Raw genomic sequence first — 27,557 nt, 5'->3', positions numbered from 1 at the left:
ACTGGCTCATTGCACTTTACAAAGTCAAAAAGCTTTTGTTGCACACATTTCAAGTGGACAAAATTCTCAGTTTCAGATTACCACTTATACAGTGAGAATTTTAAATAAGTGACTAAACTAGAATTTCTAATAGAAACTCAGATGCATATTTTAGCCAGGATCTGAGTCTGTCTTTTTCATGCCTGTATTTATACAATGGACATTATTTCTAATAAAAGACAGTGAAATTATCACCATACCTTATTCCAGATAAACTGTCAAAAGCATGAAGGTCCAAGACATTTGAGAGATCAACTCTAAACAGGAGGAAGAAAAAAAAACTTTGTATTTTTGCTGTATTTAAATACTGCATATATTTAAATTATTTTTAAAATGGTTCTCTGAAGCTTATGTTTGTTTTCCTATCTACCATTCTAATGCCATCAATCCTTAGCCTTATTTTTGGATGTTGGTGGTTAGTATTGACTCCTACAAGGAAACAGTTTTTATTTACACAGTAATAAGTAAGTACAGAAACATAATTCTTAAAAAATATAGTAAAATACAAGGTGTTTCCAAGAAAGACGATAAAATCCCTCGTACTGGATTTTACTGATAGAATATATGTATGTGGAAGAGATAGCACTGATCACATTTACATTTAAGAATAGCTACCTATAAACTTGCATATGAAGCTTTTAATATAAATGCAATATAGACTATACATTTCACTGCTAACAGCAACTGACAGATTTCCAAATGCAGATAACAATATGTGGCTAAATACAAGGAACACAAGAGGTTAAAATCAAAGAAAAACAACTAAAAAAAGATTGAGTGTAGCTGCTATTATTAAACTTTTACATCCAACAGCAGCTTTATAAAGCAGTTTCTAAGATGAAAGGCTTATAATGTAAAATACATAAATAATGCCTAAGTTCATTACCAACTCAGTACTAGTTGTTTGGTCTCAGCAGTGTTCTGAAGAATCATACAGTAAGACTCAAGAAAGTGCTATGTTAGTTCCTTCTACATTTGGGCTTTTGAGAGAAAAACCCCCTAATTAAAGATTGTATGTTCTCAAATAACATGTTAATAAATTAATTTTGTGCTTATTTCACTTTTGGAATGTGAGAGAGCATGGGAGAGACAGTATGTGTCATTCACTAAAAGATATTTACCAGTAACACAAGAGTTGCCATTGAGGGCTGCTTCTGAGGTCCACTTAATCTAATATCTAAAATTTAATGCTGGCTGGCATCAGATACCAGGGAATGGTACAGATGTGGATACCACATTTCACATACTGAATCTCTTCCTAGTGGACATGGACAGATACCAGTTTAAGACACAGAGCATGAAGTTTAATATCCTTTTCAAATTTTTTAGCTATGCTGGATACCATCATCTTCTTTACAGAAGCTTTTTTTTAATGTCACAAGTTTTCTTGGCCTCAAACTTCCACTGATTTCCTAGGGCAGTCAGGTGCATGCACACACAATTTATGAACTGTTAATTTTATCGATAGAGTTTGCTTCTTTTCCTGCTCCAAAGCATTTCACTGACCATTTCTGTACTCTGCCTTGCAACTAAAGGACAAGGAACTCCTCCTCTGCTTTCTCAAAAACACTGTTTGTTGTCAGTTAAATCATTTTAGACGACATGGTAGTGTTGGGTTTACAGTCGGACTTGATGATCTTAGAGGTCTTTTCCAACCTTAATGATTCTATGATCATGTTGCCACTACTTTGATTTCACCTGGAGCAATCTGTTGCAAATCTTTTACATGTAAGTGTTTCATGAATCCTTCATGAATTTCTTCCTCATTCAGCGGCAACAGAAAAATTTCTCATTCCTCATAATATAAGCTCCAGAATTTTAAAAATTAATATCATGTTCCCAAAAGTCTACTAAACAGGAGGAAATGGAAATCCTACAATTTCATCTCTACAACTCCAACACTTTGCAGTATTTGCTCTTCTTCTGTCTCAATCTTCCATGCTGCACTCAAAGTGCATACATTAGATAAATATCTCATTGCATAGAGGTCATGAAAACTAAAAATAACGTCAAAGGTCTCAAAAATAAAAGACAGCCAAATCTGGATATTGTAAAATTAGCCATGAGTAAATAGCAAGATATACCATCAGAATAAAATCCTGGTTAAATTTAACCTTGAGTCACCAGAACATTCTCATCTCCATCTACAGGCAGATAGAAATGCCAGTAGCATTATTCTACTACAACTCAATTTTATTAAGTACTGACTTAATAATACTGAATTTACAGAATAGGACAAATTAGCAAAAGGCTAAAATTTTGCAGCAGGATTTAGAGCGACTATTTGCACATTAAAATGCTTGACATATTAAAAAAGCTGATGAACTTTAAAAGCTGGATTACCAGAACTGCTCATAAGTTTATCCACACTTGCTGTTTTGAACATAAGTCCCTAAATGACAATAAACTCATTGAAAAAGTAACTTTTTATGTAATAGAGACACATACTGACTTAAGAGAAATTATTTACTGAGGATCACTAGAAGAGCAATAAATGAATCAATATGATTCAGTAACAGAATTTATGATCCCTTCTATAATACTGTTTATTCTAGTTTAAGCATTCTTTAAGAGAATTTGCAAGTTAACAAGAAAGGAGTATGATGTTGTCAGAGCTGCTTAAACACTTCACCTTCCTCCTTCAACAAAGTACTGAGAACAATATGGGAATAATCCTTATTATCATCTTAGTCACTGAAGAGAATGCTTTTGATAGTGTAACCGTTCAATATCAGAGCATAAAACTTCCAGTGATCGGACTGCAGACAGAATTTCAAGTAAGCTGAAGTCAAAAGAAATCTTAACAAGATTAACATTTTTAGAAATATAAACGAAGCTGACCTTTAGATTAAAGTCAGACAAGCACCCATTTTCAAAACCCCGGCTTACCAATTAAAATACATATCCTACAGTCACTTGTTGACCCTATCTGATCAGTCAACAACAGCAAGTATTTTTCTCCACACTTTACAATTACATTTGGCAATAACTTTAAAAAGCCAAATATACTTTGTGTCCTCTATTTTTCCCTTCAAAAATTGCTTGAAACAGGAACCTGTATTACAGGAACATTTATGACAATATAGTCAAATAATTGATGTAATAGCACACAAATTGGTCCGAGCAGTCTGAAGGATACACTGCCCTCCTAATGCCCCTGGAAATACCATTTGCATTTAATTCCTTATTAAAGAAATCTGAGTCAGAATTTCAATGAAAAATAGCAAAACCACTGCAACTGCTTTTCCCTCTAATAAACTCCCTCACACTGCTTTCAAAGTAATTTTGTAGTAACAACTTACCTGTAGCATCAACAGAAGTGAAAAAAGTGTCTAAGCTGACACAACAGAAAAAAACCTTTGTAGCACCTAGCAGTTATGGTCAGCTCAGATACTACTTCGCCTTACAAGTTGCACTTTAGTTACAAGATCTGGGTAACAAGTTACAAGAAACTTTTCATATCTACCTGTAATACTCCCTTAAAAATCTGCTACATTTTCAGAATACACTGAAGCCAACTAAACTACATCTGTATTAGTATTTTTCAGAAACTTTCCAAATGCTATTACTCCATAAATGGCAGCATGTCTAATATGCAACTTTAGTAATGAAGAGCCATATTAAACTTAGAACAAAATGTAGGGTTTGGAAAAAATAATGCCCAAGCTTTTATAAAATCCACTTCTCATGTAAATAAGAAATATTTATCATTATATTGCAAAGTAGAATAAAACTCACTAGTGATAAGCTCTGTAAACTAAGCTACATCTTCACAGAGATTTTGGTTTTTTTAAACTAGTGGTACACTAGAGTCTAGGATGTTAACAGTAACAAAGAAAAATACATTTTTACTTAATAAAATTCCTTTATCTAAATGCTCATTAGTAAAATAAATTTTGAGTTAAATATTTCTAATTCGATAGTTTTTCTTTAACCAAAGGTACTGTTCTAGTAGCATACTTAAATCTGTCACAAAAGGAGGAGGATCTGGTACCTAGTAATAGTGGCCATTTAATACCTTGATCTTTGTGCCTCTAGAATTTTAACAAGTCCATTTATTGATCTAAAATAAAATAGAAAAATCAGAAGTTAGATGAAAATGCAACCAAAATACATTACTTGAACAACTTACTCATGGAAAGCAGCATGCAAAATAGCACCACAACAATAACCCCAACTCTGTTACCAACTTGTTGAACAAAGCAACAGACACCCCAACAAGTCTTTATTATGACTTTTTCATACCCTAAGTAAGGCTTGGGGAACAAGTCCTGGCAACAAAATACTACCAGTAAGAAAAGGGGTTTCCTGTACAAGAGTCCTCATGATACGCTCTGCTGGGTCTAAGCATTTTTACTTTTAGAATTCAAACCATTAACAGAGTTGTAAAGAATTTCAAAACTTCAGTGTTTCATTATGGTTATCATGGTACCGATAGAAAAAGATTGGATAAGCCTTTGATCACTAATTTGGTTCAGACCATTCAGACCATTGGTTCTTCTACACCCAAGACCATTATTTGGAACTTCCTCCACACATCTTTGTATTTGCTAGTGAACTCATGTCTACTAGCAGATTTTTTCCCCCTGATGTGATTCAGAAAAATGGGAACAGCTGCACAAAAATATAAGAACATGGACACTTAAGACAAAGGCCTGTCCTTAGTAGGTAACATCAGATCTTACCTAGACAGGCAAACTGCCAAGCTTGTGTAAGCACATAAAAATATCAAAATGCCTTTAGAAAGGGGCAGTCTCTTTTTCCCTGCTGAGCTAATGATTTCTGTCAGTGTAATCATGAGATCTAATTTCTGTGTTAGCAGCAAGAAAGAAGTAACTATGTTTAAATAACCTTTGACCAGTACAGTGTCATGGTTATGCCAAACGTTTCATACCTGACAGATGTTCTGACTTTATTCAATTCTTCTGCTGAAACCAAATCTGTTTTATTGATGATTATAAGATCAGCTAACGCAACCTGCCTATGTATTAAGGGGGAGAAAAAAGGGAGATAACGTGAACAAACCATTTTCCTGTAAGTCAGAAACATCTTTGCCATAGTACCAAAAAAATAGTATGAACATTGTTAGTACAGAAAGGCAAGTATTAATCGAACTAGGACATCATGGAGGATGATTACATTACTACTGTCTTCTTGAGGTGCTCTTCTGTGCCATAAGAAGAGTCTACCATGCTACAGAGGCGTGCTGGTTTTCGGTTGTTTTGGGTTTTTGGGTTTTTTTAAAGAAGTCATCTAACCTGCAGCACTTTTTAATTTATTAACTTCACAAGCCCCTATTTCTTTGCATGTACTCTTCACAAAGTCATACCTGAAGTGCCTTTGCTTTATGAAAACTTCTATTATTACAATTACACTTCATCATTGTGGCTCCGTACCTAGCAAAAATACTCCTCTACCTCCAGTTCGACTTCGTGCATCTGGTGGATTCTAGCATGCAGTTCTTTATTCCCCCAACACAGGTGGTTTTCCTTCACTTATGAGAAATACAATCCCTCTTAAAATACGTATTAGAGGAGTCAGACCTTGGCAAAAAGACCAAATGGAGCATGAAGTCACTTTTTTCTAACTCATTACACCAATCTACCTTGGTTTAAAAGAAGAGAAAAGCCTTGTAAAAGAAAAAGGAGACATTTCTAATGAACTTCTATACAGCACAGGTCCTAACTGTGATATACAAAATTAATTTATATATCCATACCGAGATGCTTCATTGACAAGGCCTTCTGGCTTTTCCTCTGTCAAGTGCTAGACAAAAATTAAAACAATTGTATTAAGCATATTCAAATGACATTTAAATCCATCTGCAGTTAAAGGAAGCCAAAACCAATTCAGCTGAGGTATATTTTTCAACAAGGTATCAAGGAGGATGGCATCTAGAATTTTTCTATGAACTGATGGTGACACGGTATGTTTATACATTCACCATTTCAGAAGCTTATCATCTTTTATAAAAACTTTTAATAAATTTTACGACTACAATACTTAAGAGTTGGCAAACTGTATTATAGTATTTATTTTTAGTTACTTTTCAGATTTATGATGAAGTAAAGAAAGTCAACATGACATATAGTAACCATGGAAAAACTTGAAGTACAGTCATTTTTCTATGGTGAGTTAGGCTTGCAGTACAGGATTTCATATCATAACTGCATATTCCTTTCCTCTGAAAGATTTCACAAACTGTACTTTTATAGTAAAAATTTGTAACTTTCTTTCTGGGTTTGTACAGATAAATGACCACGCCCCAGCAAGTCTGCCCAATGCCAGTGTTCGTGCCTATTCAAGCTGCTAACCAGGCAGAAGAATCAGTCAACACTGAAAAAAGCAGCAGCTCCTGGTCATGCTGCAAGAGTTTAGTATCTTAACCATCTGCAGCTTCATGCTCCACCTGCTTGCTGAAGCTAACGTCCTCGCAGAAGAGTTAGTGAAAGGGAAAAAAATGCCTGCATCTCAAGCAGCAGTGTGAAGTTTAGCAACACAAGGCCTTACTTTCATCAATAATTTAGGCAGAGCAAAGCTTCAGTTACATATTATTTTCTGTCCACTCTGCCATGAAGGCAGCAATCTCCAGGAGAGAAGCACCACAGACACCTAGAGGCAACAAAACTTTAAATTGGTGCTGTAATATAAGTAAGAGCTCACCTCTTACACGTGACATCTCTGGGAAGATTAGAGAGTCCTGTGCATTCCTTTATCAGCTCTAAATGTACCAGGAATATTATTTCAAAATTTGGCTTTAAAGACACAAGAATACCAAATGAAAGTGGAATTAATTGTAATGGGAAATATATAAATTAAAAAAAAAACCCAGGCATCTAATATTATTTGACTTGAAAAATTAAACTAGATTATTGCATACTGTCAGTCACCTTAAAAAAAAAAATCCTGTTTCCTGATTGCGCACAACCTAAGCAGAGCATAACAACAGGATGAGTGGGAGGGAACCTCTCCTCTGACCTTTCCTTTGTAATCCTCTGTGTATTGATTCTATTGAATTACGGACTGTCAGATTTGTTGCCCTGAAAAGGACAATGGCAGTAGCATGGATGTCAATACCTGAAAGCAGAGAACTGTCACTTCAAGTTGTCCAACAGATTGCCCGTGATTAAAAAAAAAAAAACAAAGAGTATTTCAGATTGCTAGGTGACAAATCCATTAGTGTGATAACCCATGATATCAATTACCACTTTAGTTTCCGTTTGGCTGACTGGTCACAGGGTACTATTTGTCAGTTTTTCTTGTGATGGGTTGGTTCTTTGAAGCATGACACCCTTAAACTGCTGCCTATTATCTCAGTGTCATTACCTGTATGGCTTTCAGAATTCTTTGAATCACAAGCAGCTGCTGAGTTCAAGCACAAGTTCGCAAGTTCTTCATACCAAGCAAAAGTTATTTACTTGGCATATAACAGAGAAAGTCTGAAGTCTCTATTATTCTGAGTGGATGTCAGTGTTGTACAGGCTTACTGACTAATCATGTAAGAGTTTTCAGTGAGCTGTCATTCAAAGATAATAACTGATGGAAATACTGAATGTTTCAAAACATTTGTGTTGCTTCTGGTGTATTACTTGAAAGCTGAAATATTAAAAATTATTTATTAAACAATAATAATTCAGTGCTGCTGTGTGCAACACAATTATATTTGATTCAAGCCAATAAATCAGCATTACAGGAAGAAAAGGATAAACAGATTATTTTTGCAAGTAATAAAACACATCTGAATTAGTACAAGGGCATGCAGATGAAAAGGGTGCTGACTTAAGACATATTGTAGTTTCTTCCAATAGTTGAGCTGATTTAAATGTTGGTTCCTGATTAAAAGGGCAAACAAGCTCTCAGCCCCTTCTCCTTGTTTTTCTCCCAACTCCTCCACAAAAGTCTTTGCAAAACACGATGGCTTAACTCGCCAAACTGGCTTGCTATGGGGTTAGATTAGTTCCATCCTGGTCCAAAACAAATTGGTGAGGGGACAGGACCGCCCCCTTCCAGTAAGTCAGCTGCTAGATCAGCTTAACTGAAATGAGAAACCCGAACGGTCCAAACAAAATAAGATCTTAAAAAGGAGGAATCGCTTCCTTATTTTTTAACCATTATTCTTCATTTCTCTCAGCTTTTTGTAGCCATTGTAAAACACAGAGATATTAAAAATACATTCACAGCATTATGGGATTTTTGTACCATGGAGGCATCTTTTCACTTTTATTTTGAATCTTGAAAATCAACACCTGATCAGAAGTAGTCACTTTCCAAGTTATTACATTGTAAATAATGATTTTTATGACTAGCTAATAAAAAAATAAAGTTGAACTATTTGATTTAATCACAATTTCTGCTGTTATCCAACCTCACTGTTCTACAGCTCTGTTCTTACATTACACTTTATATAGATTACCCTAATACCTGCTCTTTTTGCCTGTTCCCATGTAATGAATTAATCTTTTAATCTGAAACAGTACATAGATACCTGGCGCTCTCATCTCTCCTCACCACAGCTGCCATTACATTAGCACCTTTCCTGATTTGAGCCCTAACTCCTTTGTTACCACACTGGCACCAGGGGCCTGTTATTACTCCTCTCCTTTAAAGTAGCATGGACCGACAACTCTGTAAGACAAATTTCTCCACTGTTAAAACAGTTTTCCAAACACCTATTTGGAATACAACCAAGATTACCGAGTGAAGTGACAGAACTAGGAGGAATTGAGTGTTCAGCAACCTGACAACTCTTAGGAGACATGCTGCTGTGTTGGTAACAATCTGAATTCCTATGAGTATCAGTACTTCCCTGTTCCCATTCAAAATATAGCACTAACACACCACGGCAACTGAAATACATCCTCATCCAGTGTAAGAATTAAAGCAATTTAAAAATGTAATTCTACCAAATGAACATTATTGCAATACCTGTTCTAATGTTGTGGTTTTAAACTATGTAACAAATCAAGTAACTTACCTGTAAGCCATGCTTTGCATCAACAACAGATATGATACCTAAAAGAGAACATTAAAATGGAATAGAAATGTACTAAAGGCAGCTAACAATTTAACAACTTGTAAACCTCCTGTACAATTACTGAAGTAATAGTGTCATCACATTTACAACTGCTTATAATACTTTCAATGCTTCTAGTGTATCTGAACATGAGACTTGTGACCTTATTAGTTTATTTGTTACTCATATCTGTAGTTAAAAAAATGTTTACCAAAGCATCCACAAGATGGATGCCTCTCCTCCTTCTGCAACAGCAAACTGGTAGAGGTATGATCTTACAGCTTATTGAAACAAATCAAGGGGACACACTGGGGTATACAGTTATTCTGATTTTAAGTGACCAGGAATCTGCAATTCTCTGGCAGGAACTTAGGAGGCTGTTTCCTATTCAACTTAATGTTTCCTTGGCTAGATAGGTATTTTATGGACTGCCCAAAGTGTTAGTAGGGTGTATTTTTTAGCCAAAAAGTAAAGTTTTTTTCCTACATTAAAAAAAAAAAAGAAAAAACAACATTCAGCATGTTCTTCAGCTATATATAGTGATGATTTATATTACAGTAAACACAGATTTTTAATGGAACACATCAAATACTAGAGTTAACAAGAGTACAATAAGCAAAGAAAACAGAAAACAGAAGGTAGGAGAGTCCAGATATTGACAAGTTAAGAGTTCAGAAAAAAAGAAACAATTTAGGAAACACTGCATTGGAAAAACAAAATAATGAGACCTGTAATATTACTCCTAAATAATATTTTATAACATCTAACTAATGAGTCTTTTTCCCCCACTTACACCACAATCAAGATCTCTCCATATCTGATCCCTTAGCAAAATATTACACAATTTTGTTGGATTTAGCGAACTGAACAGCCAACCAAGTAGATAAACAAGCACCAGACTAAGCAAGTGGATCTCTGTGGTCAGATCTGGGGATGTAAGAACTAAGATCATGTATTTGAAACATTTTCTGAAACCTTGCTTTAAATGATAAGAACACATTACACTAAATCCAAATATGGAATGCCAACACATTGGAAAACAAGCTTGTACTTCTTACCGTCAAGATAGATGTCACTTCCTAGCTCAGAATCAACCCAGAACATGGAGGCCACAGCTCCTAAGAAGTGCAGTACATTTAGTTGCAAAACTGACATTTTTCAGTAAACTATCAATATTCAAACATTTTGTAGAAAAACCCTATTTTTAGTGCTGTACTTGAAACTCCACTCTTCCAAACTCAGAAAGCATCACAGATGTCAAATACCCAACCGCACATTTGATCTAACAACAGCAACCAAAGCATTATACTTGTGGGCACACCAACAGCTATGACTACAAAAGCTAATCTCACAATTCCAGATGCATGTAAGTTGTCTAAACTAGCTTTACTCAGTAATATCAGTTGTCTCTCATTACTATACTCCAAGGCTTCCTCATTTCTCAAAAAAAACCCCTGTACTCCCTCTCTTCACCTTTAAGCCACTGTTTCTAGGTCATGGCACATACACACACACACAAAAAAAAAACAACACATAAAAATGCAGATAAAATAGTTAAGAAAAATGGAATCGGCACACTTGGCAGAAATCAGCTCCCTCCTAGGGACCATCTCTTCTTCACTGGCTTCTATAAACTCTCCTGCACAGTTTCTTACATCATAAACTAACAGGATGAAGGAAGTCAAGAATAACCATATACAGAACAGAATGTTCTCCTTAATTATCTCAGGTCTGCACATTAAAGCTTCTGGCTTAAGGTAATTTTAAGATAGATTGAATTAAGAAATAACACGTGTTCAATTTGCAAACAGATATTGTACTGGAAGGGAAGTTTACAAGTGTAAATCATGCCTGATCAATCTCTGAAGGCCATACCTGGCCTTCTGTGAAAGAATTCTATCTGTGGAAAAGGGGAGAGGACTCCATGCCATTTATACCACCTCTAGCAAATTCTTCAACACTGTCTTTGAAGATATTCTAGTAATCAAGTTGGGACATTACCAATCTAAAAGGGAAGACAACTAGGTAGAACTGGCTGGGTAGTAACTCTAAAGGTTACAGTTAACAGGTTATAGCCCCGCTTGGGAGTCACTAGTAAGCAGGGTACTGCAGGGTCTATCCTGGGACCTGTCCTATTCAACATCTCTACCAGGAACCCAGAAGGGGAGGCAAGACATGCCGGTTGAGTTTGCAGAGAACACCAAATTCAGAAAGGAACAGCTGATATACCTGAGAGCAGAGCTATCTTTCAGAGGCACCTGGCCAGGCAGGAAGGAATGGCCAAAGAGAATCTGACAAAAATTCAGCAAGCAAAAAGGTTGGGTAATACACTTAAGAACAAAGAGCACACGGCAATGATACCAACTAGGGACAGACTGGCTGGGGAGCAGGTCTACGGAGAAGTCCCTGGACGTCTGTCCTGCTAGGCAGGAAGCCGAACAAGCAGTGTGCCCTGGGATCAGAGAAGGCCAAAAGCACCCAGGGTGCTGGAACAGAAGCATGGCTGGGGGAGGTTATTCTCCTCTATTTCGCACTTTGAAACCCTTACCTAGCTAGCACTTCCAGCATGAGGATTCGCCATACACAAAACACATGAAGAAACGGGAGCGAGTTCAGCACAGGATCACCCAGACAGTTGAGGCTGGAGCAGAAGCCCTAGGAGGAGAGGTGGGGGAACTGGGTTCCTTCAGCCTGGAGAAAGGACAGCTTCTGGGGAACCTAACAGCAGCCTCCATGGTACCTACAGGTGAGTCACTGAGAAGACTGAGCCAGGCCGTAGCAGAAGGACGAGACACAACTGTAGTATATTGAAGTGAGAGAGGTTCAGACCACATATATCAGATAAATGGTTTTTCCACCATTAAAAGGCAGGCACAGAACAGGTTGCCTGGAGAGTCTGTGTTATGTTTACAGGGATACTTGTGTACTACACACGGCCTAGGAGTATGCTACTCCTGTTTTCTGCTAAAATAGCCCTGTAAAACAGATTCTAGCAACTGTAGCATACGCTGTATATTTATTTTTTTTAAAAATCATGATTTGTTATGAAACAAACCAATCTAACATGTATCGGTGCCACAATACGAAGAACAGCAGGAGCTAACAGCAACAACAGTCCTTTGTTTTTTTCTATTATCAGAACCTTAGTTACCAGCAGGCTGCTTAAGAGTATTAAGCAGATCAGAAAAAAAAGAGTCAGTAACCAAACTCATTCAAACACCTAAAACTGTCCACATGAAGTGACAAAATGCAGTGCTCCAAACACCACTCTGTATCAACATCAAATACCTGTTAGTTGTTCACAGTGCCTACTCATGCAGGATATAGCAAGGGCCACAACATCTAATGGTTTTCTGGTATCTATTGATTTTTTTCCAAAAAGCTTAATAGTTTTCCAATCTGACTCACACAGAACTTGTGTGTAACAGAGGCCAAATCAATGTCCCTTTTTCTGAAGAAAATTACTTTACCATGACAACTATTTAGCTTTGAGCTGGAAAGCATCGGTCTCCTAAACGGGAAACAACTGAACTTCTGATAAGAATTTCCTTCACTTTCAATCAACAATACATTTTTAATTGAGATGGTTCAGAGAAAATTGCTTTAGATAACTATTACTAACATGAGCTCAGGTTTAAACACCTTTTTATAATAAATATCTCTAAAGAGCACTCAAGAAATTTTTAAGAACTACAATTGCTCTGTACCTACAACAAGAATGTATTAGTCTCTTTCACAGCGTATTTTATGCCTTCACAAAATATAAGGCCTATCACAACCAATGCAAGAATACATCAGATGCTAATACTTTAGAAGGAGCACATAGAGCAGCAAAAGCCTACTGAAAACTACTAGCTTCACAGCGTGCTTCTCTTCTCCAAGCCCAGTATTTTCCCTTGATAGAAATATATTATAAACGGATTTCTGTTAAGCTATAGAGTCGATTTAGAGCAAGTTCAAAAAACCAAAGCAAAACACCCAACCAAACAACCTCACCCACAACCCTGCTACTGCACCTTATCCAATCCAGTTTTTTTTAGTGCCTGACAGTTCACTGCTTTTTATTACATTTCACGCAATGAGCAAATAAGCACTTCATAAAAACAGAATAATTATCATGGTTATGAAAACCATGTGAACTACCTGGATCTGCCAAACCAGTTGTTTCTAACAATATATAGTCAAATTTTCCTCTCCTTTGCATCAGGTTCTCAATAGCCTTCACACCATTGTCCCTGTAAGAAGAAACAATTAAACCTGAGAACAGAGAAAACAAGCTAAAACATGTATAAACATGTATCTTCTGATGCAGAACACTGCATCAGTACCATCAAAGCAAAGGCCTCAGTCAGGACTTACAGTCTACAATGAAATTCGGTCATCAAGCTGCTGCTCTGATATTAGGCAAATTGCAGTTTTCTGTTCCCTTTTGGTCTGAAAATAATATTTGCCCACTCCCAAAAGGCATAATAAAGGTGATTTAAATAAAGATTTGTTTTCAAACACTGAAAACCCTGTACACAGTAGGGCTGTGTAAATATTCGGCTATTTGGTTTGGCAGCTGAGATTACAAAAAGAAAGGAGGGTGGAACTGACCCATGTTCTCCTGCCTTTCTACCTCACTTATAGCAAAATTAAGATGTGTCATCTAGTTAAATCTCAGCTGATGAAGTCAGCCTGAAGCAGAAATGTATGGCATTTTATATAATAAACCAATGTATATAAAACACAGCAGCAATGGCAGCATCCCTTACATCCCAGTAGAACACAATGCAGAAGGATCTTCTGTTTTCCACTTACTATCCCAATTTAAGGCATAGGACTAGTTATTCCAAATTTTCAGGACAAACAGGCCATCGACTTTATTACAAACTTAGCACAAACCATCCAGCATTGAACTAAACAGGGTAAATATATGTCAAAGAAACAAATACATTGCTGTTTTTTAATGTGACCATCAGCTTACGATGTGGAATACTGTGTTTCATTAGGTCACCGAAAGGTTCTCCCTCCTCCCTTTCTGAGGCATACAACATTCAAGTACTGACCAACATGCAGAGAAAGAAACACAGAGTAAGTATCTAATGTGGAAATTAGGAAACTTGAGTCCTAGTTCCAGCCTCCCTGAATCTTTAGCTCTCTACATAAAAGCACACATACTAATAGAAGAGGGAGAACTCCCTACTCTACAATACCCCAATAGCGTATAAGTTGGTGTTTAGATTATTTTTCTGAAAGACACAAAGTCCAAACCTAGTAAGGCAGCGAAAGGAAATAAATTCCTTTCTCCCAAATTCCAATTCTTGTTTTATCTGACAAAAGGAAGTCTCAAACAATAGTATCATCAGTTTTAGGAATCAAATCCTGGATTTCTTCTCCTTTCCTCAATTCCCCCAAAACCCACTGTAAGAACTTGTACAATAGTCCTTCCTTACTTTACTGAACAGCATAGGCATCCATTTCTGAGCTCCAGCCATTCTTCATAGAGTTCTCCCCCCTGACTGATTGCCAGGGATTTCTCCAAGGCACTTCCTGGAAATATAAGTAGCATTAGAATTTTAATCCACAAACTTGCATGACAATGCCTGCAAAAGAGGTATGAAAGATTCAAGCTGATATTATTTTTTACTCTTGGATTATATTTTTCTTCTGATACCACATTTCTGACATGTTCTTTAGAAATTAGTATTCTGAGAAATTTAAAAGCCAACGTCAAGTTGGTTCCACAAAGACCAAAATGCAGAGGACGAAAGTATAGCCTAAGTGCCACAGACTTCACTAAAAAAAAGGGAAATCAGCCTCTCCTTCCATATCAAATAAATGCTCTGTCTATATATTTTATTTTAGGCTCCATGACAAGAAAAGTGGCATGCATCTTTGTTGATGAAAAAAAACTTAACAAAAAACCCCACCACCACCACAGTGCCATCTGTAAGCAACACCGACTGTGGCACAGATATGAAATTACAGTTAAAAGTCCTGAGAAGCAAAGCAAAGAGGTCAAAGAACCAGAGACATCAAGCACACATCTCCGCATTTTCTTCTTCTAGGATAATTTGTGATCTGTAAGTGGCTGCAGGAAATGAAAACGTTATCTAACAACACATTACTTTATTTCCCATTTGCTTGAAACTGAGCAGGACAAATGGAGGTACAGCACTTCCAACGGGGTGATACATTCATTTACATGACTCTGAGGGACTAAATCTACATACAAACCACATTAATGCACAGCATTGTTTTACAAACACCAGACAAAAATCTTTCTGCCCTCCTGAAGACTTTGAGATGTATCAATAATTTCAGTAATGGATTTAAAACTACAACGTTTTTTGCTTCCAGACATTTTACGTATTTGACATTTTACAGATTAAACAAAAAATGTTGCTGCAGGTTTACATACCTTCTCCAAACTCATTCAGAATAACTGCTATTCTTTTATTATGCTGTTCTGTCAGTATGTAATTTAGAAGAGTTGTTTTCCCAGCTCCTAAAACAAAGACCATATTTGTTAAAGTGTTAAAAAAAAGTTTAAATTTTCAAATAAAAAACAAATACTGTTGTGCACATGCACGGTTCAGACAAATCCAATCTCTTCTGGAATATGAGTTTTCCTTCTTGTATCCTGCATTCTGCTGTAACACTGCAAAAATTAATTTGCAGAGGTATCTGACCCCGTGGAACTATCAGTACGTTAAACCTCAGCTTTATAAGACCCACGGTTTTCCATTCACTAAGTGTCAGTGCTTGACCAACTTATAAGTCCCCTACCAGCTGGGCAGTATTTTCCTAGCAAACTCATATATTATATTCTCTTAACAAAAGCCGCACTTACTCTTCTCCCTCCCAATGCTGCTTCTGACCAGCTCTTTTATCATCAGTAATTACTTATGTCCTACTAACCGCCACTGTTAAGCAAGGTGTTCACAACCTCTGTAAAACCACATGACTAACAGCTCCATCCCATGTACAAGATCAAAACTAGGGGAATTTGGAAGAGCAACCTTCCTTCCCTGCTCTTAAGGGTTTTTGAGGGAGAATGGTGCAGTACGAAGTTACAGCTTTCAGAAAAGTGTTGGCAATCCTGAATTTAACCCGATCTTTACCACATATATTTGAAGCTCCCAGTAACTATGTAGGTTTAAGAGAGGGAAGACAACCCTGATATTCGTTAAGATTACAATTCAGTCTGCAGTTAACTGAGACAAATACATGACACTATTATGACATTAAGTGGCAAAAGGCGATTTGTCAAACATGACCAGAACAGATCGGACCCTGAAAACAGGCTGGTAAGAGCAGCATCGGGAACTTGCACAGCCGTTTAAAAACGGTTCTGCAAATCCAACTGGGACAGCACTTACTGGGAGCGGCATAAGGGCACTGGCGCTGACAAACGCGCCGGAGCGCTGAGCGAGCAGCGCTAAGGCCTCCTTGCTGCCACGACACAGGGGTCTGGCTGACCCTCCCGGCTCCCGGGCACGGAGGCTGCCGTCACTCCGGCGGCGGCGGCAACCCTCCACCCGCCCGGCCGGCGCTGCCTGCGGCCGCCCCGCCCCGCGGCCCAGAGCACCGCCGCGGCCCATCCCCCTGCTCCGGGGTCCCCAGCAAGCCGAAGTCCGCTGGCCCCGCCGGCGCCGACGGGAGGGAAGCGGGGCCGCTCCTCACCCAAGTAGCCCGTGATGATGGTGACGGGGATCCTCCGGCCGGGGCTGGGCCCGGCCTCGTCCGCGCCGCCGGCCTCTATCGGCACCAGGTCGGGGCAGTCTTCGTCCTCCATGAGAGCGCGGCGCAGCCCTGCCTGGGCAACAGGGCGGGCAACAGGGCGGGCAACAGGGCGGGCAACAGGGCGGGCAACAGGGCGGGCAACAGGGCGGGCAACAGGGCGGGCACGGCGGCGCGCTCCCCATCCAACCGCCGCGCGCTCCCCCGAGACCCCGCAGCCGGGCGCCAGCCGCCGCTCCCCTGCCCTCGCCTGTCGCCACGCCTGCCTGACGTCCCGGGGCCTGCGTCACATCGCCCGTCCCACCCACCGCACTTCCCCTTAGCGCATGCGCCTGGGCCCTCAGCGCGGGCCCTGGCCGGTCTCTCCCGCGCAGGCGCAGACGCAGACGGGTGGTGGGGGAAAGGGGAGAGGTGGGGTGTGCGGGAGGGGTTCCCCGCTGGGGTGCCGAGGCGTGTGGTGGGGCGCGCCAGCCGCGTGGGCTGGCCGTTAGCCGTCTGTTAACGGCCGGCGTTGGGGCGGGGTCGTCTGAGGTGGGTGACGGCGGCGGTACTCTCCAGCCAGGCGGGGCCACATGTTACAGTGCGCTGCTCCTCCTCAGCCCGCTCTCGGGAGAAGTGTCCGCCCTGGCCCACGGGAACGCTGAAGACGTTCCGGTGTGGCCAGCAAACCGTGCGCGGGGTGGATGCGCTGTCCTTTATTTACAGTAAAATAAAATTAAGCTACAAGTTTGGTATAAAAAAATTATCAACTTATATAATAAGGTCAAAAGCAAATTATTAAAATCTTGATTCGTGGGAGAAATTAATTTTTTGCTTCAGTTGCAGTACTCATGTTGACCTCCACTATAAGTCTACAAGCTCTGTGGAATGTCAGCAGCAGCACAAGCATGACACTTTTGAGTTTAGCAAGGTGACAGGCTCAGGTATCTTCAGCAAATAAGGGCAGCTGACAAGAATTGGTTATGGAGTTTCTGTTTCCTTAACTGTGGAAGGCAGTAAATCTCATCCATTCAGTATAGGGTATAATTATATAGTCTGTTGATTTGTAGAGTGTTAGGACCATGCGAGGTAAATGCATCTTTACACGTTCTTGTTTCAAACACTCAGGTTATCCCCTTGTATGACGCATCCTGTTTTAAAGGGAAAACCTGGTCAATTTTTCAAAGCCGTATCTGTTAGAAGCCTGACCAACGGTGTATATTTTTGCTGTCCTGAGCCTGCTCAACGTTACATAGTTCTGTTATTAATAGATTAATTGAGAAAAATTTTAAGATTTTCACTGCAAGAAAGCTTTTGGGGTAGGGGAAGAAAAAGTCAAAAAGGTATTGGGAGCTAGCATACAAAAGGCTGTAAGTTGCCTTTCAAAAATTAGGCCATTTGCAATACTGCAATTTCATTTACATTTCAATGAGACATCTGGTATTAGGGAAGAACAAGGTGATGAAAACAGTGTCCTGGTTCTTTAAACTGTTCTGCTTTTCATCAGTTCACATGACACCGCTCATTATTTTATTTGAACAAAATTACCTAAAATAAATACTGTGGTTTCTGCATTTCCTTTTCGTTTCTTTAAAGATTATATTCAAACATTATAATTTTGCTGTAAGTATTAAGTTCCTTTGCCTTTCTGCTGAATTGTGGAATAAAGCCTACTTTGTAAGAGTATATTTTGTTGTGGTGGCAGCTTAAATGAGCATAGCAATCGCAAATTTGCGTGGCACGGTTGGCATGTTTTATTCTAAGGTATTTGTAGATCAGACATACAACATCAGAAAGCAGTAAAGTGTTGATGGGTACGAGGAAGGCGTATTTAATTATTACTTTAGGTGGCTGCAGTTGAAGTAAGCTAGCCCCTTCCCAAATCCTGAGGATCTCAGTGCAAACAAAGCCATTTGCTTCAGACTGATTTGGGTTACGGACAAAGTGTTCAAGGCTGTTATTCTCTGAGGAGTTTTGGGGAAGAAGACCAAGAGCCATGAAAATAAGGAAGAGGACGGACCGAAGAGCATTGCAACTTACTGTTTCCTGATACAGTAGTGGCAAGGGGACCATGATCTGATGGAAACAAGAGGCAGAGAAAAACATTGGCTTTTCAGTGTTTTGTGGAATGTAAGAGTCTTAAAGCACCATGGCTGCTGAGAAGGAGGTGCCTTTAAGGTATTGCTAGTCTCTGTGGCACAATGTAGTTCAGCGTCACAGAGAAAGGGGTTGCTGCAAATTCATGTAATGATGCCTGATTTTTTGAATTATAGTTAACCTGCAAAACAATGCGGAAACAGAAGTTCAGTTTTGTGATCACCTAAGTAGCTGATGAGCAGGCCCATGTATATCTCAAAATATCAGCTGGTAAGCAGAGGCATAACTTGAGTATGATTTGCATTCTCCCCCGGGTACATTTACTTCTTTCTTGCCTGCTCTCTATATTTAATTATTTCTATATTAAACTCTTTCTATTTTATCTGAACTTGGATTGACAGCTTCTCCTGACAACTGGACTTTATTTTTCTTTGAAGAACGCAGATGATTCACATCATGTAAAAGAGGAAGACCTTTTAAAAATACCAACATTACTTCAGTCAGTGTACCTGCTTTTTAACACTGCTGATTTTGATGACTTAGGTGCTCAATATGCTGTTATAATGTGAAACTTAGTGAAACTGAGAACATTAGAATAAAGGTATGGCTTATAGCCAGGATTTAAATATCAACACACATCATCTAGCAAGTTGCCTAATTGTATATAAGAAGACGGTGATTGTAAGGGAAAATTTTATCAGTGTTGTCTCTGCTTAAGTTCTGTTTACTGCAAAAGTGAGCAAAGAAACATTTCTCTTTGAGAAACTCTCTGTTGAGGATCTGGCCAGTAATGTTTTTATTTTTCAGGAGAATTTGCATAACCAAATGGAAAAAGAAGATACGCTTTCCCATAGCCCCTCTTGTTTTTTTTTTTAGAGTGAAGTGTTTTATGAAAAAACAGAAGGCTGCAAAGTGATCTAAGTTCCCTTTCTGCTGTTTCACCAACAGAGAAATGAAACTTAAACCTAGGAGTGACTTTTTTCTTTTTTGAGGAAGCTTCAGTATTTCATTGCCAGTCCAATACATCAGTAGGACTTATTTTTTTCTGAGATTTAGCCTACTAAATTTCATAGAACATTTTTTGTTTAAAGCAATTTTGAATAAATCACTTAGATTTTACTGGCTAGAGTCAAGATCCATGCCAGTGACAGCACTGAACTTGCTGGCATGTCAGCTTCCTTTCCATGTCTAGTTGCACTGCCTGCATTATGCTCTTCCAGCCAGTGATGTTGTAGGAAGGTGGAATATGAGCAAACATTGCAGACATTGTGTGTTGCCGGCAGGTGCTGAGATCATCACAGTTTTCCTGTTGGTGTGAACCTCCAGATACTCTTATGGGGTCACGAAATAACAGTTGCTGATTACTGAAGTTATATACCGCTGGTGTATTTTGCCAAGGATGCAAACTTACCATTATAAAAGATACAGAGAAAACTCCCATGGACTTAACTCAGTTGCTGATCAAGCATCAAAGGTACATCCTCTACAAATAAGCAGGTGACACTTAAAGCTTCAGCAGGGCTTTGTCATCCATGACTATCCTGGGCCACAGAGTTGTGTTTAATGATGGGTTGATGCTGTAATACTCTATCATGCGATAGCGTTCTTTGGAGGGATACCGCTGCTAGTGAAGTAGTAACTGCTAATTTAGCCTTTTAAGAAAATGCTTTTGGAAATGAGTGTCTTAAGAGAAAAAAAAATCCCTTGGTAGGTGGCATATAGACATACTGATTATTGTCTCTTCCCGCATTTCCCCAACCCCAGCCTGCAAACTCCTTCAAAACAATATGCAGCAGTATCTGTTCTGCCCAGAAGCATGTGCCAAAGCTGTGCTCTCATTGCCAGCACTCAGCTGCTCTCTGTGGCTGGGCCTGCAGCTCCTCAGCCTGCCCAGGTACAGCAACCAGCCGGCCAGGACCCACCGCCTCCAGGTCAGGTGGCAGGAGGAAGACCAAAGCGTGGAGAGAGCGTTTGAAGCCCAAGTGGAATGAGAAGAAAACACAGCTTTATGACTGATTCTAGACCTGAAGTGATGCAGCCATGATTAGGACCACCATTTGGGAAGGGTGTGTGTGCAACAGGAGGATGGGGATAAGGAAATGGGGAATGTAAGCATGCTTTTCTATTGTACTGTATAGAAGACCCACCAACAGCTGCTGCCATTCACACAATCTAGGTTTGGAAAACCATGTTCTGTCCTGAGTTGCACTGTTTTCTTCACTTTTGATTTTATGCTGCTTTCATTGGTACCTGGTTTGATACAATTTTTTATATCTCCTGACTGGAAAGATCTTGTTCTGCTTCCTGTTCTAAAGACGTGATTAGGTTTGTTTGATTAGGTAGGTTTGTTTCTTTATTACAGGAATTAAAACAATAGCATTTAACATTAAACTGGAGCGATACTGTTCACAACTCTTCAGTGGATAAGATAGTTCAAAAAAATCAGTTTACCAACATCTTATCTGGTACTACTCCAATCAGTTAAAACTGTGTAAACTTTCTTGATAAAATTCCTTTCTTTTTTCTTCCACTTCCCCCACCCCCCAAAAAAAGGCAATGCAATTGCTAACATAATAGATAAAAAGGAATATTTGATGAGTGTTGTTGCTCATAAACTGAAGTAGGGTGCTGATAATTCAGTTCATCCAAAAAGATGTAAACTTACAGTGATCTAAGTGTTTTATCTGTACCTGCTGAATATAGTAGCAGGTTTGGAAACCTTACTTTCGTGTGTCTCCTCAGGCATTTTTTCCTGCATGTGACCAAATTTTTTTGAGTAATCCTTTTGTCAATGCTTTCCAAGAATGTATGAAACTGCAAAATAAATAGTTGTACTATTCATAAATAGGTATATCTGTGCAGGTTGAGGTTTTACCTGCATTGCTTCTAGCTCAGTTTGTGTGGCCAGATTTGGCAATGAAGGAAGGTCTTACTTCATGCCACATCAGCTGTTAAGGCAAAGCCTGGACTCGTTTTTTATACCTTCTATAAAAAAACAGGTTGTGGTTCTTCCCGAGTGGTTAGCAGTTCTGGAGAGAGAAGCTAGAAGAAACATCTTCCTCTCTTAAACAAACAAACAAAAAACAACACCCCAAACTCAATTAACCACAGACATCAGTAAAGGAAGACTGTCAAATTCCTTTCATGGGACCTGCCATGAACAGAAAGATGGGTGTGAAACCTACCTAATACCTAAACTGTTGTCTTACTGTCTCTACAACCAGACAATGTCCAGCATGGTTAATGGAGCTGCCTGCTTTTTTTCATTGCTTACTTTTCTCCTCCTTAGCTTGTAAGTTGCTAGAAACAGAGGCATCATAGTTCATGGAAGCTTTTGAAACTACACAATGAAAAGGATGGTTATGGTTTTCAAAAGCAGTATTTTGAGAAACAGAAAAGACCTGACTTCCTACTATGGATGAGCAGCTCTTCTAGGGAGAGGTTATCTATAATGCACCGTTAAACTACCAGAAAGCAATTTCATGTAATAGCTAGGACCTACTGTACTAGTGGAGAACTGCATAACAGTTTTTCCTCCAATTTCCCTTCTTTTATCCAGGAGATGGAATGAGGTGGAACTCAGAGAGCCCACCTCAATGTGTACAAAGAGTACATCGGAAGTGTTTCTTGGCCATCCTACAGTGGTCTGGACGGCACAGAAAATTAACAAACTGGTGTTTATTTCATGGCTATTTCATTGCATCTTAGGGAGAGCATGGTTTGTATTAATCTCCAAGCTAAAATTCTGAAAAGCAAATAGGAGATAAGAAGCTCCTCTGTCCATCAGTTTCCTGTAAGAGCAAAGAGAGTAATTACGCTGGAAAGGCCAAGATATTAATAAATAGTTCGGCTGGGTTTTGGATGTAAAACTTTCAATGGTGCTGAGGCCCTAGACTCCAAGTGCAGTAGCTAAGAAATGGTACCACTGATCCAGGAAAAATCAAGCATTGGGTGTCTCAGATAAGGCTCCCAGAAATGGACCTGTCCATTTAAATTACATGGATCTACTAAAATTAAAAAAGGTTACATTTTTCTTGTTTCTTTGGACCATTGACACAATGTGATGGCAGCCACCTGTCAGAAGGCAGGTTGCACACTTTGAGTTTCTTGTGGAGTGGTAACACATCTATTAAAACTACAGCCAGCTTGCACACTTGTGGTTTAACCTGGCAGGCAGCTAAGCACCACACATCCATTCGCTCACTCCCCCCCTGCAGTGGAATGGGGGAGGGAATCAGGGGAAAGAAAGTAAAATTCGTGGGTTGAGGTAAAGACAGTTTAATAGGACAGAAAATTAAGGGAAAATAATAATAATAATGATTATAAAAGAATATACAAAGTAAGTGATGTGCAATGCAACCACTCACCACCTGCTGACCGATGCCCAGCCTGTCCCCAGGGAGTGATTGCTGCCCCCCCAGCCCACTTCCCCCAGCTTATATACTGAGCATGACGTCATATGGTATGGAATATCCCTTTGGATAGTTGGGGTCAGCTGTCCCGGCTGTGCCCCCTCCCAGCTCCTTGTGCACCTGGCAGAGCATGGGAAGCTACGCCTATTCTCTGAAGAATACATTGACACCCGGAATGAGCTGAGAAAAGTCCTTGACTAGTGTGAGCACTACTTAGCAACAACTGGAACATCAGTGTGTTATCAACATTATTCTCATACTAAACCCAAAACACAGCGCTGTACCAGCTAGTAGGAAGAAAGTTAACTCTACCCCAGCCAAAAACAGGACAGCACTGAAGAGAGCTGTGGAGGCAGTGACCATGTTTCACCAGGCATGTGCAAGTGCAGACCAGAAGAAAGGTGGTGTGAAGCAGTGTCTTGCCATGGCCAGTATCTCTGATGCTCCAGAGTTTTGTTGTCACCAACACACATGCCAGATCATAGCTACATATCAGTGATTTGCAACTAAGGGATATTTAAGTTCTAATTACAGGTAGGTAAGTGGCCTATCTTGGTGGCATAAAGAAAGGATGGGCATGGTGGGTAAGCTCTGTGCAATAAAGTGTCTAATTTGTTCCTCCCAAAGGAAATACTTGTTAGTCAATACCATGCCATTAATAGTAGATTTTAATATTTTCTTTCTGAAGTTTTCAGACTCATATCTAAGATCTTATTCTGCTGTACATCCTTGTGGATTCCCCTGTCCCCCCAAAATATGTCCATACTTGCTTCCATTTTCAACTCTTTTTATTTACTTCTGTTTTTTGTTAAATCTTCCACCCTTTCAGCCTTTCCGCACCTCCCTACCGACACATAGCCAGTGCTCTCCATGAAGTGCTCTTCAAAGACCATAGGGGTTAAGAGACCAACCATACTTAACATAGCTCCAGAGAATGATGAATCCTACAGAGTAAGAGGTAATTGTTAGTAGCACAGTTTTAGGCCTTCACTGTTCGACAGTCTTCCATTCCTTGCCTCATCTCACGTGGTTTTCCCCTAGATACCCTGCAGCTCACTGGGAATGCACAGGTAAGCTATGATTGCCTTCCAATGGGTCAATCCTGATGTTGTTGCCACCAAGGCATGGATTTAATAAACACAGGAGAACCTAGAACTTAATTGCCTCTACTACCCCAGAATTCACCTGTGGAAACTGTCTTTGGCTTCTGTTTCCCAGTACAAATGAAGCCCAAGTTGTGCTTTTCTGCAGAAGCATGAAATCTCAACCAAGGCTGAGAGAAAAATACTAGTCAGGAGACATCACTTTGTAACAGAACCACAAGATACTTACTAAAAATGACCTTTTTAAAAAGTTGAGCTATATGTGCAGGTGAATAGACCAGCAGTGGGCCCTGCTTTGTGCCGAGATGAGCTGGTACCTGATGTTGGTATGTGTGAGTTTTCCTTACACACTCGGGTATTTTAGGGGCAAAAGGAACATATACTTTGGGTGCACACATGTATTGGCAAAATATCATCCCAGGTAAAGAGCTGGCATCCATTTAAATGTTACACCTTACTGTCTCTTCCTGCCTGAACAGCTCCATCCCTGTGCCAACAGGGCCGAAGAAAGGACCATGGCTATTTCCTCTGCCTGAAGGGCAGTGGGCGCCGGTCTGCCCTGCCCTGAGCAGCCCTGCCTAGTCCTGCCCTGCCCAGGCCGGCCCTGCCCGGCGGCCGCGCCTGCTGCGGCGGGGGAGGACGGGCTGAATCGGCAGCGCCCAGCGGCGGCCAGCGGCGGCCGCTGCCTGCTCGCCCGGGCGCCCCCTCAGAGCAGCGCTTGCCCCCTGGGCCGGCGTGTCCGAGAGCCGCACCGCGGTTTCCAAAAGAAAAACGGGTCGGGGGGGGGGTTGCGCAAGGACTTCCGCAGCGGTGCGCGTTCACGGGTACAAGGTGTCTTCCCCCCCTTATCGCCCTTGCCTAAACGCTTGCCTTCCCCGCTGCTTCTATCTGGACCCCTCCAAAATACCCACAGGCGGTTCGGGTGTCGCCTGCATCAAACGGGGAGGTGAAATCCCAGCCCCCCGCCAGCGCCCGGGTGCGGCGGGCAGCTGCGGGAGCCGTCGGGGAGAGGCGCCCGGGGTGCCGGGGCTGGGCACCGGCGGGAAGGAGAAGCCAGCTGTGCACAGGGGCAGATCCCTCCTACTCTGCCCGATTTCGGTGAGGAAGGTGAAATGCGGAAGTTGCCACCCAGAACTGTCAGAAGACCGTCGGGTTTTTAGCCCGGAGCAGGCAATTAAGAAAAATAAATAAATAAAGCCGCCCTCCGTGCCTACAGCCGGCGTAGGTCCTCGCAGGCGACCGGCATCCGCGGCTGCTCTCCCGCATGGCGACTTTACCCGCCGCAGACAGGAGGGCGTTCGCCCTGAAAATCAACAGGTAAGGTGCTTTCCTCGACCCTCGCAGCTACTCCTCGCCGGCCTTAGTCTGAGACCCGGCCAAAGCAGGCGATCGGGCTGCGGCAGCGGGGGTGGGAGGGCTCCTCCCCGGGAGACCCCCGGGGCGTGGAGCCCTCTGCCAGCTCCCGATAGCCGGGCTGGCCCCGCCGCCGCCGCCGCCCGCCGCCAGCCTGCCCTCGGGCGGGCACCCGCTCCCTCCTCCGCCTACCGCCGCCGGCGAGCGGCGACCCCCGGGGCGCCCCCCCTGGACTGCGGCCCTGGCCCCGGGAGGGGCAGTCCCAGGGCACGCTTCTGCAGCTGGGGTTGCTCTGTCCAAGTGTGCAACATATACTGCAATGACATACATCCCTGGGAGTTCTTTTTTCTTTTCGCCCTTTCATGTATGAAAAGATCCTCCTGATGATTGAAAATAAATCTACCTCCCGCCTTCCCTCCCTAAAGCAAATAAATGAGAGCTCAGCTGTTGGAACGCCGTACTCTTGCGACTTGAGTTTGCTGCCTGCTAGACTTTGGTGTCTTTTTCTGGGGCAGTGTGACTCTCAGCTGGTCTGTGCTCTGTGGTGGCAGCAAGAAACCAAGACAATTATTTTCATATTATTAGGTTAAAGGAAAACACAGGCCTCCTTTTCGAGAGTCTTATCATCTGGGACAAAAACTGTTTCCAGGGTGTTGATGTTAAGTAGAAGGTAACTGAGTTTGGTGGCACATAAAAGAACAAGTAGCGTAATGGTAATATAAACTGAGGCTAAGCCTCTGTGCCAGAGAGAAAAGTATGCAGAGAAACTCCACCTCCTCAGCAATTTATTGGAAGACATGGGGTTTGCAGTCTCAGAGGATAAAATTAGCTCTGCTGTGATGTGCCTTTCCCATGGCAGAATCCACATCAGTGTACCTTTCCATATCCTTCGGGAATTCATTTTAAATTTGTGGAGGAATGTTCACGAGTGAGACGTCACATTGAGAAGCCATCAGATGAGCAGTTCACTACAGGATCCTGCCACGATTCCTGATCATTTGGACTCTTGCTTAAAGAGCGCAACTGGCTGATATTTAGAGGGTTTGGGTTATTTTCTTTCTTCCTATTTTTAGGGTCAGCCTTCTGGCAGCTTTTCTGAGCTGTGGTGATGGTCACTGTTCATCATTGTTACTAAAGCCTTACAAAGCAGTGGAATCACAACAATTAATCTGGCTTAATTTCACAAAGGCTCACAAAAGTTTTGCTAGTAAGAATTGTTGTGAAATTAAACCAGTCTTATAATTTAAAAATTTTTTTTTCCTTTGGATTCAATAGTGAAATGTTCAGTATTTTTCTGTAGCAAATTAAATGTTCAAATATGTTATGCATCATGTTCTGGATATGATTCCAGTTTAACAATCTGCATGTTTATTTTGCAAGTAAGAATATTCTTTTTTATGCAGTATGGTAAAAATTACATATATTTGCTAGCAGAACATCATGTTTCCCTTTCTTCAAAAGAAGCAGGCCATTTTTCCGTGACTCAAGAGCAGTTTGTTCTTCTTCACACAAAGTGTTTGAATGTGGTGGTTTCAGTTTTTTAAAAGGAATTTTCAGAATAAGAGGAATAATGGATCAGTGTGTTAGCTTTCTTGCCTGTACACAAAAGGTTAATTTACAGCTATAAAATTTTGTTCCTCTTTCTTCAGAGTTCCTGAGTTTACATCTTCAAATGAAACTCTCAGTGAAAGGTGCTGGCAAGGCAACAGTTACAGGAGTTATTACATTGCCTGTATATTTACTCTCCATTCACTACAAATTTGCGTGAAAGCTCTTCTCTTTCTCACTCTTTCTCTCACCAGTGGCTTGACTAAGCTGTATACTGTTTTTATGAGG

General features: G+C 40.7%; 2 protein-coding genes across 3 annotated transcripts in view; one reads left to right on the top strand and one right to left on the bottom strand.

Annotated features, from left to right (window-relative positions):
- The window catches only part of LOC142050678 (zinc-regulated GTPase metalloprotein activator 1A-like), a 36,069-nt gene extending 19,010 nt beyond the window's left edge, over positions 1–17,059 (bottom strand). For both annotated transcript variants that reach the window (XR_012658085.1, XM_075079653.1), the window contains exons 1-10: positions 16,721–17,059; positions 15,456–15,542; positions 14,488–14,584; positions 13,196–13,287; positions 10,111–10,170; positions 9,014–9,051; positions 5,759–5,805; positions 4,934–5,020; positions 4,058–4,102; positions 240–296 (exon numbers count right to left, since the gene is read on the bottom strand). Coding sequence is in view for 1 of the 2 variants with exons in the window: in XM_075079653.1 (XP_074935754.1) it covers positions 240–296; positions 4,058–4,102; positions 4,934–5,020; positions 5,759–5,805; positions 9,014–9,051; positions 10,111–10,170; positions 13,196–13,287; positions 14,488–14,584; positions 15,456–15,542; positions 16,721–16,832 (722 nt within the window). In the remaining variant the exon portion in view is untranslated. The remainder of the gene's footprint in view (positions 1–239; positions 297–4,057; positions 4,103–4,933; positions 5,021–5,758; positions 5,806–9,013; positions 9,052–10,110; positions 10,171–13,195; positions 13,288–14,487; positions 14,585–15,455; positions 15,543–16,720) is intronic.
- Positions 17,060–25,463: 8,404 nt separating this feature from the next.
- Positions 25,464–27,557, top strand: part of DOCK8 (dedicator of cytokinesis 8) — a 95,176-nt gene continuing 93,082 nt past the window's right edge. The window contains exon 1 of the mRNA XM_075078733.1: positions 25,464–25,685. Coding sequence (XP_074934834.1) covers positions 25,633–25,685 — 53 coding nt within the window. The 5' untranslated portion in view covers positions 25,464–25,632. The remainder of the gene's footprint in view (positions 25,686–27,557) is intronic.

The sequence above is a fragment of the Phalacrocorax aristotelis genome, chromosome Z (assembly GCF_949628215.1).
Source record: "Phalacrocorax aristotelis chromosome Z, bGulAri2.1, whole genome shotgun sequence".
Classification (NCBI taxonomy): Eukaryota; Metazoa; Chordata; class Aves; order Suliformes; family Phalacrocoracidae; genus Phalacrocorax; species Phalacrocorax aristotelis.
This window is presented reverse-complemented; position numbering and strand designations above follow the sequence as displayed.